The sequence below is a fragment of the Colossoma macropomum genome, unplaced genomic scaffold (assembly GCF_904425465.1).
Source record: "Colossoma macropomum unplaced genomic scaffold, Colossoma_macropomum, whole genome shotgun sequence".
Lineage (NCBI taxonomy): Eukaryota > Metazoa > Chordata > Actinopteri > Characiformes > Serrasalmidae > Colossoma > Colossoma macropomum.
The window spans coordinates 37,069,962-37,084,492 of NW_023494802.1; the positions used below are offsets into that span (position 1 = coordinate 37,069,962).

Sequence of the window (14,531 nt, forward strand, 5' to 3'; positions counted from 1 at the left end):
CATCAGCAAAACAGAGCATTTCTACAGTAGTTTCCTTTCAAACCAGTTGTGAATTGAGAGTGAAAGATGCACTGTAAACTACAGAAAACAGGCTTGCATTTTACATGCCTATGTGCAGAGAAGAGGAGGCTAATTTAAGCACAGCCAAAACACTGGCAGTATAGATATTACAAATTTCATTTTCCTTTCAAAAAAATCCACACTGCCAATATTTAAAGTGCTTTAACTTCTGAAAATGTGCTCAGTGCGGCAGGTTGTGGAGATGGTGTGTTTGTGGCACCTCCACGACATAACAAGCGAAAAAAGAATCAGAAAAGGCTGAAGATAGCCGATTCCCAATTATAAAAATGTCGATCCTGATTCTCTGAATCAAAAATGCCAAAAAAACGTAGATAGACAGACGGATATTAAAACAAACGCACTGGTCATTCAACATTCGGACCACCAAGTGGTCTTAAAATTAAGATTTTTTTGTCCAGAATAATGGAAACGTGTACTACATCTACATACATTGACATACATTGTATTTACGTTTAACAAGCATTTGTCAGTGCCAAAAGGCTGTTAAGTGGAGCTTTTAGCACAGACCCTATGTCCATTTTTCCCATTTTTTATTATACCAGTAAAACCCAGGCAGGGATGTGAAGGGATCCTAGTTTTTTTTAATGGTATAGTAGTTTTAATGGTATCGTACAGTAGATACAGCCAGATTAGTGTCATTTGTTCCGCCCAGTTCTCTGTCTGTGAGGCTTTGATCAATCAGCCCTGTTTTTCTCCTGCTCTGTTATTGGGATCAGTGAGGATCACAGCACTGTAACAGCTCTCGGGCTGAAAGCTGCGCCGCCCTTTTCTATGTTGTGTTTTCTAAACAAGTCAGGCTTGTTGTGTCTGCCTGTCGTGGAACCAGACAACACGCTCAACAGAACACCACGTTCTTATAAAATGACCACTCAAAGAAGTCTTCTTTGCATTGTTAAATCGTTCTTCAGATTGATGGAGAATGTGTTGTAGATGGTTCTGTACAAAAACCTTTTGAAAAGGGTTCTTTATAGCACCTAAAAGTGTTCTTCTATTGTTACGATGTCAAGCCTGTAACAATAGAAGAACGCTTTTTGTTGCTATGTAGAACCATTTTCAAAAAGGTTATGTATAGATGTAAAACACATTCTCCATTAATCTAAAGAACGCTTTCATGATGCAGAGAACCCTTTAATCATGCAAAGGGTTCTTAGAGTGTTCATGGTTTTATATGCAGCCATTTTCTTTACTAAGGAACCCTGAAAGAAATGTGAAGTGTGTAACCATACAAATTCTTTCTTCCACTTAACTCTGAACTTTCTAATTAGGTTTTTTTTTGTATTTTATATATAATTCGCTGCTGTCGGAAGAAAACCTCATGTCTCCATTTTTGTTGTTTTTTTCAGTTTTTGACATAATTTGGAAATGTCTTTTTCCTTTTACAATTTCATGATGAACGGACCAAAAGAAACAGCCCAGAAAAACTTCTGATTCCATTGACCATAGACGAAACAGGGGTAATGGAAATACATTATGGCGTTTCCTCAGACAGAATGTTCAGGACATCATCACTTACTCAGCACAAGCACATGTCCTGCTGTTCTCATCTTTTCTCACTGTTCAGTTTATTGTGCTTGTAGTTTAGAAAGTTCTGCCTCCAAAAACCTTATTTTAATAGACATGAATTCAGCTTGTATTGAGCAGTGAGCTCAGCTCTGCTGTCGGCCCAGGTCTACAGCTCTTCTAAGTGGAAATGGCTTTTATAGAAGACTGTGATGTTGCCTGTCTTCTCTTTAATGCAGTCCCTGTCTGTGGAGTTGACGCTCCAAGAACTTATTGGTTGTTCCATTTGACCTGTAACTGAGGTTAAAGTTCATGAGGTCGCCCATGTGGGACCTACGTGGATGCTTTGAAGTCTGAGTTGTGGCTGTTAATGTTTAAGATGCTGTCTGGTTTTAAAAGGGCTGTGAATGAACTCAGGAAGAGAACAGAGTATTTATGATGTTGCTATTACAGTAATCGGTAATGACCTGTGTTAAACCTACACTGGACGAGGGAGAAATAAACAGAGGCAGGAGAGGGCGGAGTGCACCAATAAAGCCGGGTGTGGGTTTACTCAGAGCTTTGTCCACCCGCCGGCCCGTAGACTGTAAATTTTTACTCTGGCCTGAAATGACCTCCAAACTCTCTGGCCAAGATGAAGATCACTCTAACTGTAAAGACAGATTTGAGAAGGAGTTGATCTGACGGCAGGTTGGATTTAGCCTTTTGAGCTCCACTTTTCCAGACACAGATTAAGCCTGGTGCTCAAATGTGAAGCATTGTCGAACCACCGTTAGCAGTCCAAAAAGTGAGTTAGCATTTTGGTCTGTGTTTCTGCTAAATCACTAAAACAGGGTGCATTTGGAGAAACAGAAGAAAGAATAGAGGGTGAGAAAGAAAGAAACAGATGTATCTGAGGAAACCAGTGACTGTGGGTCAGTAATGAAAATGTCTTCTCCTGCTGTTAGACCTTAGGGATCCCCACGCCGACATACTGAAGCCACTCAAAAGCTTCACTGTTTCCTGCCTGCTGCCAAAACACAGAGCGACCCACTCCGCTGCTCCGGGACCTGCACTTATACTCACAGCGGTTTCAAAGTAATGGTAGTGATCTTGACCAGTGGTTCCCAACCCTGGTACCAGTACTCCATGCATTTTAGCATTTTCTGTGCCATAGCCCATCTTAGAAAGAGCTTATTAATAAGCTCATTGATTGGAACAGCTGTGTTGGAAATCACCGGAATATGCGAGGCAGGGGTACTCCAGGACCAGGACTGGGAACTACTGATTTAGGATTGGGTTCCAGGTCAATGTGTATTCGTTAGAGTGTAACTTTCTCAGTCTGATTCTAGATTCTAGACTTTTTGAGTTTGTTAAATTTGTTAATCTGAAACTCTGTTCAGAGTTCTGAGATCTTTTTAAATAATAAGGGATCTATCACATATACCTATTTGATCGACTCTCTGAACCATTTAGGAACCCAATCAGCTCTAAAAAGCACTTGAGAAATTCTCTCCCAAACGAATCCTAGTGACAAAGACCTACGTCCTGGGCCACAGTTCTGCGCACTGTGTCATAAAAGTTAGAGGAGCACATGAAATTTGAGTAAAAATCTAGCGTGTTAACAGCATTTAGAATACTTCTTGCTAACTGGGATGTTGGATCTTTGTGAACAAGGCGGGGATCTGATGCTGGATCTTCACTTATGCCAGACTCTGTGCCCTTTCTATACTCTGAGATGCTTTTTATTTGTTGTTTAGGATGTTAATGTTCAGCAGTGTTCTTCAAAGGGTCCCTTCAGCAGTCCTAGTCCATGTAAAACTTGGTTTGTTTCTGTACGTGGATTAAATCTAGCTTTTGAAATAATACAGCTGGTCAGGATTTTATACTAAGTGAGACTGAGACATGTGATGAGATGTATAATACAGGTTCATGGAGACTGTTTGGACTGTATCCCATTTCTTAATGTTCATGTTTGCATGCTCTGTGACACAAACAAGTTCCCCAAAGTGCACTGCAGTTTATAATAAACAGCCTGTGAATCTTATTAGTCTTCTTTGTCCCTCTAATTCAGTCCCATAAAAAGTTATTTTCATGTATATAAAACTGGGAACATTACTTGGTTGCCTGTTCTAGCCTATGTGTCAGTTCTAGCCCTAGATTTAACTGTTGACGTAATATTTATGTCCTAATATGCAATAGTCTGTTGTGTCTTTGTCTGATGTTGGTAGCATTTCTAGAGCTCAGTTCATTTCAGCTTGGTTATTGTACCCTGAATTAAGCTTTTGCTGTGTAGTCAGCAGTTATCTACTCTGGCTCTAGATCACATATGACCCTGACCTGGCAAACTGCCGTAACATTCCCAGACTAGCCTGCGTTTGTGAAAGTGGCTGCGAGTAAAGTGCAGGTCCGGGACCAACTCTACTTGAGTATGTTCACTGAATCTTGGCTGGTTCTAAATCAACAAGTCTGAAATAGTCTGTCACAGTAAGGGTAAAGTTTCAGGGCCAGTTTAGGTTGTTAGCTGTTTCAGACTGAAATCTGTACGAATGGGGGATCCTGGATCAGCACTTCTGTTCCAAGTTTCTTATAAAGACAGCTCTTGATGTAACTTACCAGTCCCAGCCTGAGGACTTGTGTTCGCTTCTGCTCTTTTGCCCTCCACTCCTCTTCTGTTCTCTCCTCCTCATTCCTTCATCTGGACCCCAGCTGCTCTTAAAGGCTGCATGCAAGGTCTTCTGGGTAAACTGTGATGTCAGCACAGCAGATACCAAAGCATATTGAGAAAAATTCTGGCCAAAAAGGCAGGGATTATTTACGCTACAGACAATTGAAGTCATACCCCTAGTTCAGTGACTGTTTTTCTTTCCCTGTAAGTGGTTCAATGTGCAAAGATCAAATACCTGCTTGACCTTAAACTCCTGTTTGAATCTCTCTCTCTCTGTCTCAGGTGTAGATCTTATTCTCCAGCTGGGCCTGTCCAATCGCAGAGATGCCACACACTCTTCCTGGGTGACCCCCTCCACGTCCTCCCCACCCCTTGTTCCCTCCCTACCATCTCTTTCCATCCTGCCCACTGGGATCGGGGTAACTCTGGGGCGAGACACCCTCATTGAGGCCCCTGTGGTGGGTCTCCTTCCGGCAGGCGTGGAGAAGGAATTCTCCATTGTGGTGAGCGTCAGCTCCCAGCAAGTCAGGAATGCCTTTTTGTTCAGCGTGCGGGACAGCGCTGACCGGCTGCAGTTTGGCCTGCAACTGCTGCCTGGCCGGGTGGTGGTGTACACGGGTGAGAAGGCATCTGTCTACTTTGGCTTCGAGGCGCAGGACGGGCAATGGCACTCGTTCGCAGTTGCGGTACGCCCACGTTCTGTGTCATTCTATGCCCACTGCGGGGGCTTACAGTACAGTGAAGAGACCCTCACCAGGCCACGAACCATGGGCTTGGACGGCTGGGTGACCTTGGGGAGGATGAGCTCCAGAGCGCCGCAGTTTGAAGGTTCTCTGTGCCAATTTGAGATCTATCCGTCAGCGCAGGTCGCGACGCATTACTGCGACTATGTTAAAAAACACTGCAGACTGGCAGACACTTTCCGATCGCACTTGACAAGCACAATGTCCCTGTTACGCTCAGTGTCCCCCTCTGTAGGGTCCCCTGTAACCACCCCCATTGCTTCTCCTGCCCCTTCAGAAACACATACTCAGAACTTAGCAGAGGTCACCAGCTCCACTCTTGGGAACCCTTTAGGGCAGTTTCGCTCTACAAGTGCTTCCTTTTGGGATGCACTGAGCAACAGCATCGTTAGACGTGTTAGTCCATCTCCAAGTCCACTCAGCCCACTGCAATCTCGTGATCTTACACCAAGGACTACCACCAGCACCCTTCCACATGAGGGGGCACTTCTAAGGGAGAACGACACAGAGGACCAGCGGCCGCTGGGAAGGCCCCGTGCTACTCGGGCTACCCCAGACTTGATCTCTTTAGACAGGCAGAGCCAGTTGAAAGAGTCCCTGAGGAATGGCGGCAGCACGCAGCAGCCCAGCGACGATCTAATGGAGACCCAGCTGAAAGTGAATGGTGCGACCTTGTACAGGCAACACAGTGACCACAATCAGCTAGAGCAATCCAAGGAGGATGATGAGGAACGGCTGTATGACACAGGAGACTCGGAGGGATACGGATACGAGTATGGATTAGAGGAAGGAGACTATTTCTTAGAATATGACAGCTTTGATGGTCTGAAAGGGGATCCAGGTCCACCGGTGAGTGTCTCATTCTTTATCTGACAGCTTATGTGTTGTGTGAGTTGAAGCAGCAATTTCCAAAGCTCAGGACTGTGCCACAGCAAGCTGGAGCAAAGGCCTGCATGAGAAATTAGCCAAATTACAATGCATAAGTATCCAAGCTAATTTATCGCCATTAGAGGTTCTTTGAGTGCTTTATGCACTTGGCTGTGTTTCTAAGAGCTTCGCTGAGTGAATCGGGGGGAAGGATGGAAATGTTTTGGCAGCTGTAGGTGCTGATTTAAGAAGCAAGTCGGTCTTGTCCAAGCGTCTTTCCTTTTTGCTCCTGGAGCAACAGGTGGTTAAAATAACACGATTTTCCTTGTGAAACACTGCCAGTGATTTTGGAAGACTCGTTTATATTTGTGCTGCACATCGTTAAACTGGCACCTAAATTCCTTGCTAACCAGAATTAGGAAAAATCAGTTTTCACTAAAAGAGACAGGAGGGATAGTGAGAACATTCAAGAAAAATAAGTAAATCTCATTCTGCTGTCTTTTAAATTGCTACCGATGTGTGCTTTGTATGTCTGTGAAGAGTCTACGGTAAGTTGGTATTGATAATAATATCATATTAATTGCAAAACAGTAAAGCGTATTACTTTCAGAACCGAAATGGTCTTTTAAAATCACACAATAATGAGTTTTTCTTCTCCCACAAGCCCTTACCCAAGAACAACTTTCACAAGACACTCTTTTGTAGACTGAAACAAGGCATGCTTTACTGTGCTGGTTCTATATATAGCAAAGGAAACCAAATAAACCCATGATGTTGTGTTATCGTTGGACTGTGCTAGTTTACTTGTGTGTATTCTGGGTTACTTGGACCAGAGGTCAGTGAGATACAGCAAGGCCCGATTCCAGAGTAGACTCCATCGCTCTGCTAGCATTAGAGATAATCGGCCAACGACAGCCAAGAACTGGGTGATCCCAAGGGCCTGCAATAGGAACATGATGTTGCTCTTGTAATAGAAACACTCCTCATGATGTTCTGTTCATTTTGTAGGCCTCACTGATCAGAATAATAAGCGGTAGGTGCTGAAACAGGAGGTGACAGTTATGTTAATGTGTTTAGTGTGAGGGGATCTGCTGGATGTGAGATGAGGAGTTGTGTTTTTGTTGGACTTTACCCTAATCACGCTCTGCTGGCACTGCATGGTGCATTCCACTCTTCGCTAAACTGATCTCATCAGGCGCAACAGTCCAGTCGCGTTCATCTTTTTAATTTAACCTCCTTCGTATTGACCTAAATACCTTTTATGTTGTGTTTACGCTTGCAGTGCAGGTGTTTGTGGATTTAAAAGCTTAGCTGTTGGGCTGATTAGATGAAACTTGCAAACAAGATCATTAAATCATTGCTTTTGGAACAAAACCTCATATCTCCAAGAGTAACTTTTCAGGAGAAAAAAGTCGTTCACTTATAATCAGGGCTGGCTGAATAATTTGGTGTTCGTTTCTCTGTTTATTTAGTATTCAGTGGTCTTTTTTATCAAACCACCTAATTTTGGCCTAAACAGTTGTGGTTAATATATGGAAAATGTTAAAAACTGAATAAATTATTTTTTTTTCTAATTGAATACACTAGAAATTTAGGTTGTAGTTATGTTATAACTGAAGTTTGGGTGGAGGAACATGCCTGAAACTCCTCCTTTTTCCAATCTAATGCCCTATAAGTTCACATCCTCACCTTCCGTTCCTGTGACGAAGGGTTTGCAATCCCACCACCACCCCATCTCCTCCCTGTTCCTCAGTCCTACGTCAGTCCTGCTGGCCTTCTAGCTACAGGCAAAAGCTGCCCAGAGCTCCAGCATTAGTTCTCAGAGTTCTCCCCCCAGTCAGTTTTCCTTCTTACCACCACCATGTTGAAGGCATGGTCTGAACTCACAAACTAATTTTGAATAAGAAACGGAACACTGGCCATCATGGGAGCTCCCAGGTTGAGGTGTCTGGCATGGGGGTGAAGTTCAAGCCTAGCTGCTTCTAGAGCGGTCGGTCATCCGAGCCTGTAGCTCCAAAAGCTCCTCAGTCCTCCCGTCCACTCTTTGTAGCTCAGCTATGACTAAACTTAATATGGCCTGTGTGTCGCCTGCACTGCTGCTGTCCACAACAAGGAAACGACAGACTAGCCAAATAAAATAACATGATAAAGTAAAGAAACTATAATGAGCTAAAACTAAAACGGTGATGATGATAAAAAACGATAACTCTAATTCGTTACACCCTCAGGGTCTAACATGACTCTTAAAAGCTGTGAAAAGAAAATGCTCAGTATTGGAAAAATATATATATATAGACATACGGCACGTGAGCAGCTGGGATTCTGCCTCAGGGTCGCAGCTAGAAATTTGGCCAGGGAAGCCCCAATGACTGTATATGGGTGGGAGACCGCTAGGGAAAAAATAGCATTAGTGTTAAAATGTAGGACTAGTAGCTTCGAGTCATGTGCAAAATACATGTTTTGTTGGTTTAAAAATATAAAATACATGTAAAATACATTTGTAGTCATATATAGATTTATGTGTCACGTTCAGTGCGTCATGGCCTTTAGACTGAAAGCCGAAATCAAACGTTCTGTGGTGCGTGGAGCTCTTGGCCATCGCTTAGCTGCCATCATGCTTAGTTTTTTTCTCTCTGATGTCCCCTTTTTCTATCAGCGCCACCTATTGGTGAGCTCCCATTCCACCAATCAGTGAACTCTCTAAAATATAAACACAAGGAAATTTGACACATCACAATTTTGAAATACTGTCATCACTTTTAAAACCATGTTGTACTTTTTCTGTCTCTGATGTCCCCTTTTTCTATCAGCGCCCCCTATTGGTGAGCTCTCATTCCACCAATCAGTGACCAATCAGTGAACTCTCTAAAATATAAATAGGTGTCAAATAGCATTAGTATTAAAATGACCCAACTAAAATAAAAAGTGATGCGTTTTTTTCTGTGCATACCTAAATCTGAGTTATTACCAAAAGTAAACTGAAAGACAAAACTGTTAATGTTATGCTTTCTAGTAATTTATGAGGAAATGATATAACTGAATAGATAAAATTAAATAAAATCACTTTTCAGTGCGATGTCAAACTTAAGATAAAAACATTTCATATAGATAAGCTGCAGATAGGCTGTGCTTCATTCTAGGGGGGCACTGGTCACTCTGGTCACTCCCTGGCTACGCCTCTGTTCTGCCTGACTTTTAGTAGAGTACTCATTTGGAAATACCAACAAGTATTCAAAGCCAGTGAAACGCTGTTGGGGACAGCCCTACTCATAATGGATGATAGGCAAAAAAAACTGTTTCCAGTTGAAGTTGATCCGTTTTTGCTGGTCCATTCGTTCTGAAATGTCCACACGACGTGTGAACGAACAACTGGTGTTTTTACGTTTAACATCGGCAGCTCATTTACTCGGCCACATGCTCAGAGAAATAGCCGAGTTGCCGTATCACTTATCGCTTATGAATCTCTGAAAATGAGTGAATTAATCTCGTAGTCCATCCGTTGGGCTCTGAGCGCGTTTGCTGTCTAAGACTTTCCACAGCGCTGGCTGTGTGTGTTTGTTTGTGTGTGTAGCAGTGAGATTGAGGAACACACAGCTGGCTCGGAAACATTCTTTGTTTTCTGTTCTGTTGGATAACCTCCTTTCCAGATGTGTGTCTATAAACTCCTTTCCAGTTTACACACACACACACATCCACACACACACATGCCAACACACATAAACACTACAGTGCAGAAGAAGGGCAGGATGAGTTGGGCAGTGTGATCAAAATAGAAACGAATATTCGACGTAAATAAGCATTCAGCAATAATCAGTGCGTCCCTATTGTTAAAGAAGTACTAAAATAGGGTTTGGTTTATAGGCTAATCTTATAAATGTAATGTAATGCTTCTTTAATAGCACCTTTACTTGCACTGTGTGTGTTAATGACCCCTGACCTTGATCAGTGCCAAGTAAATTGAGCTCCCAACTTATGTTGCTTTATTAAACAGTGAAATTCTGATGCGTATTGATTGCCATTCAGTTATGGTGAATAGCTGGACTGGACTGATTAAAAAGAGTGTTGGAAACATCACGTAGTCGTGTAGTAGTAGAATAAATATCAGTGAAACCAGCATGTTTTGTAGTCATATGTAGATTTATGTGTTGTTTATTCGTGTCACGTTCAGTGCGTCCTGGCCTTTAGACTGAAAGCCGAAATCAAAAGTTCTGTGGTGCATGGAGCTCTTAGCCGTCGCTTGGCTGCTATCATGCTTAGTTTTGCTGTCTCTGATCTTTCCCCACTTTCTATCAGCGCCACCTATTGGTGAGCTCCCATTCCACCAATCAGTGAACTCTCTAAAAAATATAGGTGGAAATTTGACACATCGCAATTTTGAAATACCGTCATCACTTTTAAATACCATGTTAGAGTTTTTCTGTCTCTGATTTTTCCCCTCTTTTTCTATCAGCGCCACCTATTGGTGAGCTCCCATTCCAGCAGACAGTGGTCAATCAGTGAACACAAATCAATGAACTCTCTAAAATCTAAATAGGTGAAAATTTGACGCCTCGTAATTTTAAAATACCGTCAGCACTTTTTAAAAACCATGTTAGACCTTTTTACGATTGTACCACTCAGCCCTACTAATAAGTGGTCTTAGCCCTACTTGCTCCAAGAGATGTGCAGATGTGCTCTGTGTACTAATGAATAATGAAATCATAGAAGCAGCGGTAGCCTGGGTTACAAAGCAGGAATTTGTCAGCAGCTGAATCCGACCAAAAACCTTCTCATAATTTCTGCTAATCAATCCAAACACAGTATCAAATCCACATGGCTAAATCACCAAACTCTGTGCCCAGAATTGACATGCAGTCACGTATTTTTGGATATTAGAGTATTTAAAAGGTCATCTGCATACTTTTAGGGGCCGTTAAAGTTCCATTGTTGTTGTTAATGTGCTTTGCACTTGTCTTCTATCTGGGCTCTGTTAAACACATTGACAATTTCTCAGGCTCCTTTGGAAGTGGAACATTTTAAAGAGCTGCTATAAAAGGCTGTTTGTTATAAATGAATCAGCTTTATTTAACAAGAGAAGCTTTGGCTGTGTGTCACTGGCTTTATTCTGAAGCCAAGCGTGTGGCTAATGACTGACTTGCTAATGCACAGTTAATGGGATGGTTTATGGCCTATTTTTGTGGTGGCGTGGGCTGTGCAGAGTGGATATTGTTTGGAAGAAGCCATTGGTGTTCTTGGTTTTGTCACCAAACAGTTGTGTTTTTGTCTTATTTACATGACGTGATTGAAAGATGGAAATACAAATAGTGCATGCTGAAATAGAGCATCCCAAAAAATAAAAAGCTATGAGAACATCGCTTAAAAAGATGGCCTTCTCTGTTCTCAGCACAGTGAGATACTAATATCGTATTAAGATGCGGTAAAAAGTAAAAAACAGTGCATTAATTTTTTTTTCAGCTGATTCTGTTTTAGTTTAACAGCTGTGCTGGCTGAAGTGATTTCTGCATTTTGACACTGTTGGTCTAAAGTGCTCAGCTAAGCTACAAGGTTATCAGGGCTGCTAATGCACACAGACTAGGTTGAGTGTTTTTAATTTTTCTCCAAGTTTTAGCCTCCCGTCCACACTTCACGCTCCCGTTCACTGAGACTTATTATTAAAAGTCTGTTTTCAGTGTTTGAATTTGGACTAATAAAAACACATTCACTGAGCAACACCTGTAGACCTGCACATTCATGCAATTATCTAATCAGCCAATCGTGTGGCAGCAGTGCAGTGCGTAAAATCATGCAGATATGGACCAGCAGCTCCACATCAACCATGATAATGGGAAAAAAAATGTGATCTCAGTGGTTTCAACTATGGTATGATTGTTTGTGCCAGACAGGCAGGTTAGAGGATTTTTGTCACCTGGGATTTTCACGCACAACTCTCTGTGTACAGTAACCCAAATACACCTACGGTAACTATAGAGCCTAAGCAGATAGTTGTGGTGAGCAGAACAGCATCTTAGAATGCACAACACATCAAACACATCAAAACATTGAGGTGGATGGGCTACAACAGCAGAAGACCACGTTGCGTTCCATTTTGATCAAACAAGAACAGAAAGCTGAGGCTGCAGTGGGCACAGGCTGAGCAAAACTGGACAGTTGAAGACTGGAAAAACACGGCCTGGTCTGACAAATCTCGATTTCTGCTAAGACACACGGATGGATCAGAATTTGATGCCAACAGTATGAATCCATTCACCCAACCCAAGAGTCCAGGCTGGTAGAGGTGTAATAGTGTGGGGAATATTATCCTGGCACTGATATTTTAATGTTATTGTGATAAATTTTGGTATTGTGATCAACCAAACACTTTTCTGAGCATATTGTTGATAAAATCGATAAAAGACCGAACAGCTGCAAGTTTCATTACTTGAGCGTAATTAGTCCTGTTGAGCTGGATTTAGTGCATTGTGTGAGAAGAGCGAAATAGAAATCATTGCATTCATAGTTTTTCATTGTAGTTTTTAAATGTGTTACTGTTGGTGCATTTTGTCTGTGTGCCAAAATATATGTATTGTAGTACCGTGAAAATGTCTTTAAGTATTGCGATATAATATTTTTTGCCATAGACTTGTTAATAAACACGGTTTGTCTGCTGCATCCACAAATGGAAGTTAAGGCTGTACTATGCACAGCGGAAATCATATGTCAACAACATGTTGCTGACTTCTCTGAGCACAAGCTTATCGTCAAACGGAGTGATGCACAGTGGAGACGTGTATTGTGGTCTGTCAACCATCAGTCTTTAAGATTGTTTATGGAAGTAATGGACGTCATGTTCCCTGGGCCAAAAAGGAAAAGGACCATCCAGATTGTTACCAGTGTAAAGTGCAAAAACCACTGTCATGCTGTCAGGTGGTTTTAGTGCCCGTGGTGTGTGTAACTTGTGAAGACACCATTAACACTGAAAGATATGTACACATTTTGGAGCAACATATGCTTAAGCAATAGAACACGAGAGGGAGTGTGTAATCGCAAAATAACATCATGACTGTGATGATCTATGGCAAATCACATCGGTGATGTTATTCGCGATAATACACGACCTCAAGTGTTCTATTGCTTTTATACAACAGTTAAATAAATAAAGTAAGAAATTAATAAACTGGGCCGTGAACGCGGCATTTAATGTTTTAATGTTCGCAGTTCTTTTACACCAAATTATAGTTCCTTAACAAGCAGCTTGTAGTTACGTCAGAGTAACGAACTCCGCTCACTCACTGTTCAGCCGGCAGTTTGTTCTCCAGCTCCTTACACTAAATTCCCAAACTGTCATCACCACTGAGCAGCTTTCCAGCCGGCAGCTGTGACAGAAGAACAGCTAAACAACCTGGAATCAACCCGAAATGAACTGAATATCATTCGCCAACCGCATAGTCTGATCTTCAGAGTCTGACCAAATCAGACTGAGCCATAAAACTGCCGCAATATCAAGTTCAGCTCAGTTTTGTCAGTTTTTGCCAGATCAGTATTAATGTTGTTTTGTTCCAGTCAGTCTGTAAAGCATCTTACAGCCCATTTAGTTTGGCGAATGGTATTGGGTTCATTTCTGGCTGATTCCAGGTTGTTTAGCTGTTCTTCTGTCTCAGCTGCCGACTGAAAAGCTGCTCAGTGGTGATGACAGTTTGGGAATTTAGTGACGTCTCATCTTCAGAGTCTGACCAAATCGGCTGTCGGTCAAATGTGATCTTAAAAGTGTCCATTTTCTGTTTGTGGCAAAGTAAGAAGTAAAAACGTTCAAATGGCTCGAGCGTCTCCTACAACTGTCAAAGCCGTTGCTTAGCAACGACGTCTCAGTGGAGTGATACAGTGTTTGTGAAAAAATGATGATGTTATGGCAAAATAACAGCACATTTAGAACGCCTCACAACCAATCAGCTTGTGTGGCCGGAACTAACTGTTGTATAATTCCCTTTAGACAATGTTTTTTCAGGGACGTCCATGTTAACTTCAAAATGACAACAGAAAGCCACATTCTGCTTGTGTTACAACGGCTTGGTTGCATAATAAACCGCTGTGGGACGTGTTCAAGGTACCAAATTTAAAATAAACATGTATTTAGAAAACAATACAGTTTATAAGGTAAAACATCAAAATATAATTTTTTGTACCATTTTCAATTTAACACAGGTCAAACAGAATTTACTAAACACTTAAAACTTGCATTAAACTGTATTTCACCTGCGCCAGACAGTGTAAAGCATTTGTTTTTATGTGTGTTTCAAATGCTATCGCAGGTTTTTTTTTAAAATTGAGGTTTGTAGACGAGGTAGTTGCTGTTCTGTAATTTTTATGAGTAGTTATAATAGAAGCAGTACTGTTAGGTCTAGTATGGCTGTTTGGTCTGTAATAAAACGGCCTTTAATTATTATTTCAATATTATTATTTCAGTAGTTTATTCTTTATAAAAACAAGCTGTTGCTTGCAGGTAATACACCAGAAAATGCTTCAGTCTTGTTCTGCGAGCGAGTGGGTAAAAAGACAGCGTTCCTGCTGAGCTGCTTGCACTCTGACCTGGAGCATGTGGTGGGATGTGCGCTCCAGGCTCTGTCTCCTTGCTGGTGCTCTGAGCAGAAGAAACGGATAGAGCAGGCTGGGAGGAATCGCGAATGAACGCAGAGAGGTGGAATTGCTTAGGCCGGCTC

The 14,531-nt window shown here is 41.9% G+C and overlaps 1 protein-coding gene across 1 annotated transcript in view; it reads left to right on the forward strand.

Moving 5' to 3' along the window:
* The window catches only part of LOC118823005 (collagen alpha-1(XXIV) chain), a 163,152-nt gene that overhangs the window by 21,063 nt on the left and 127,558 nt on the right, over nucleotides 1-14,531 (forward strand). The window contains exon 3 of the mRNA XM_036592365.1: nucleotides 4,511-5,820. Coding sequence (XP_036448258.1) covers nucleotides 4,511-5,820 — 1,310 coding nt within the window. The remainder of the gene's footprint in view (nucleotides 1-4,510; nucleotides 5,821-14,531) is intronic.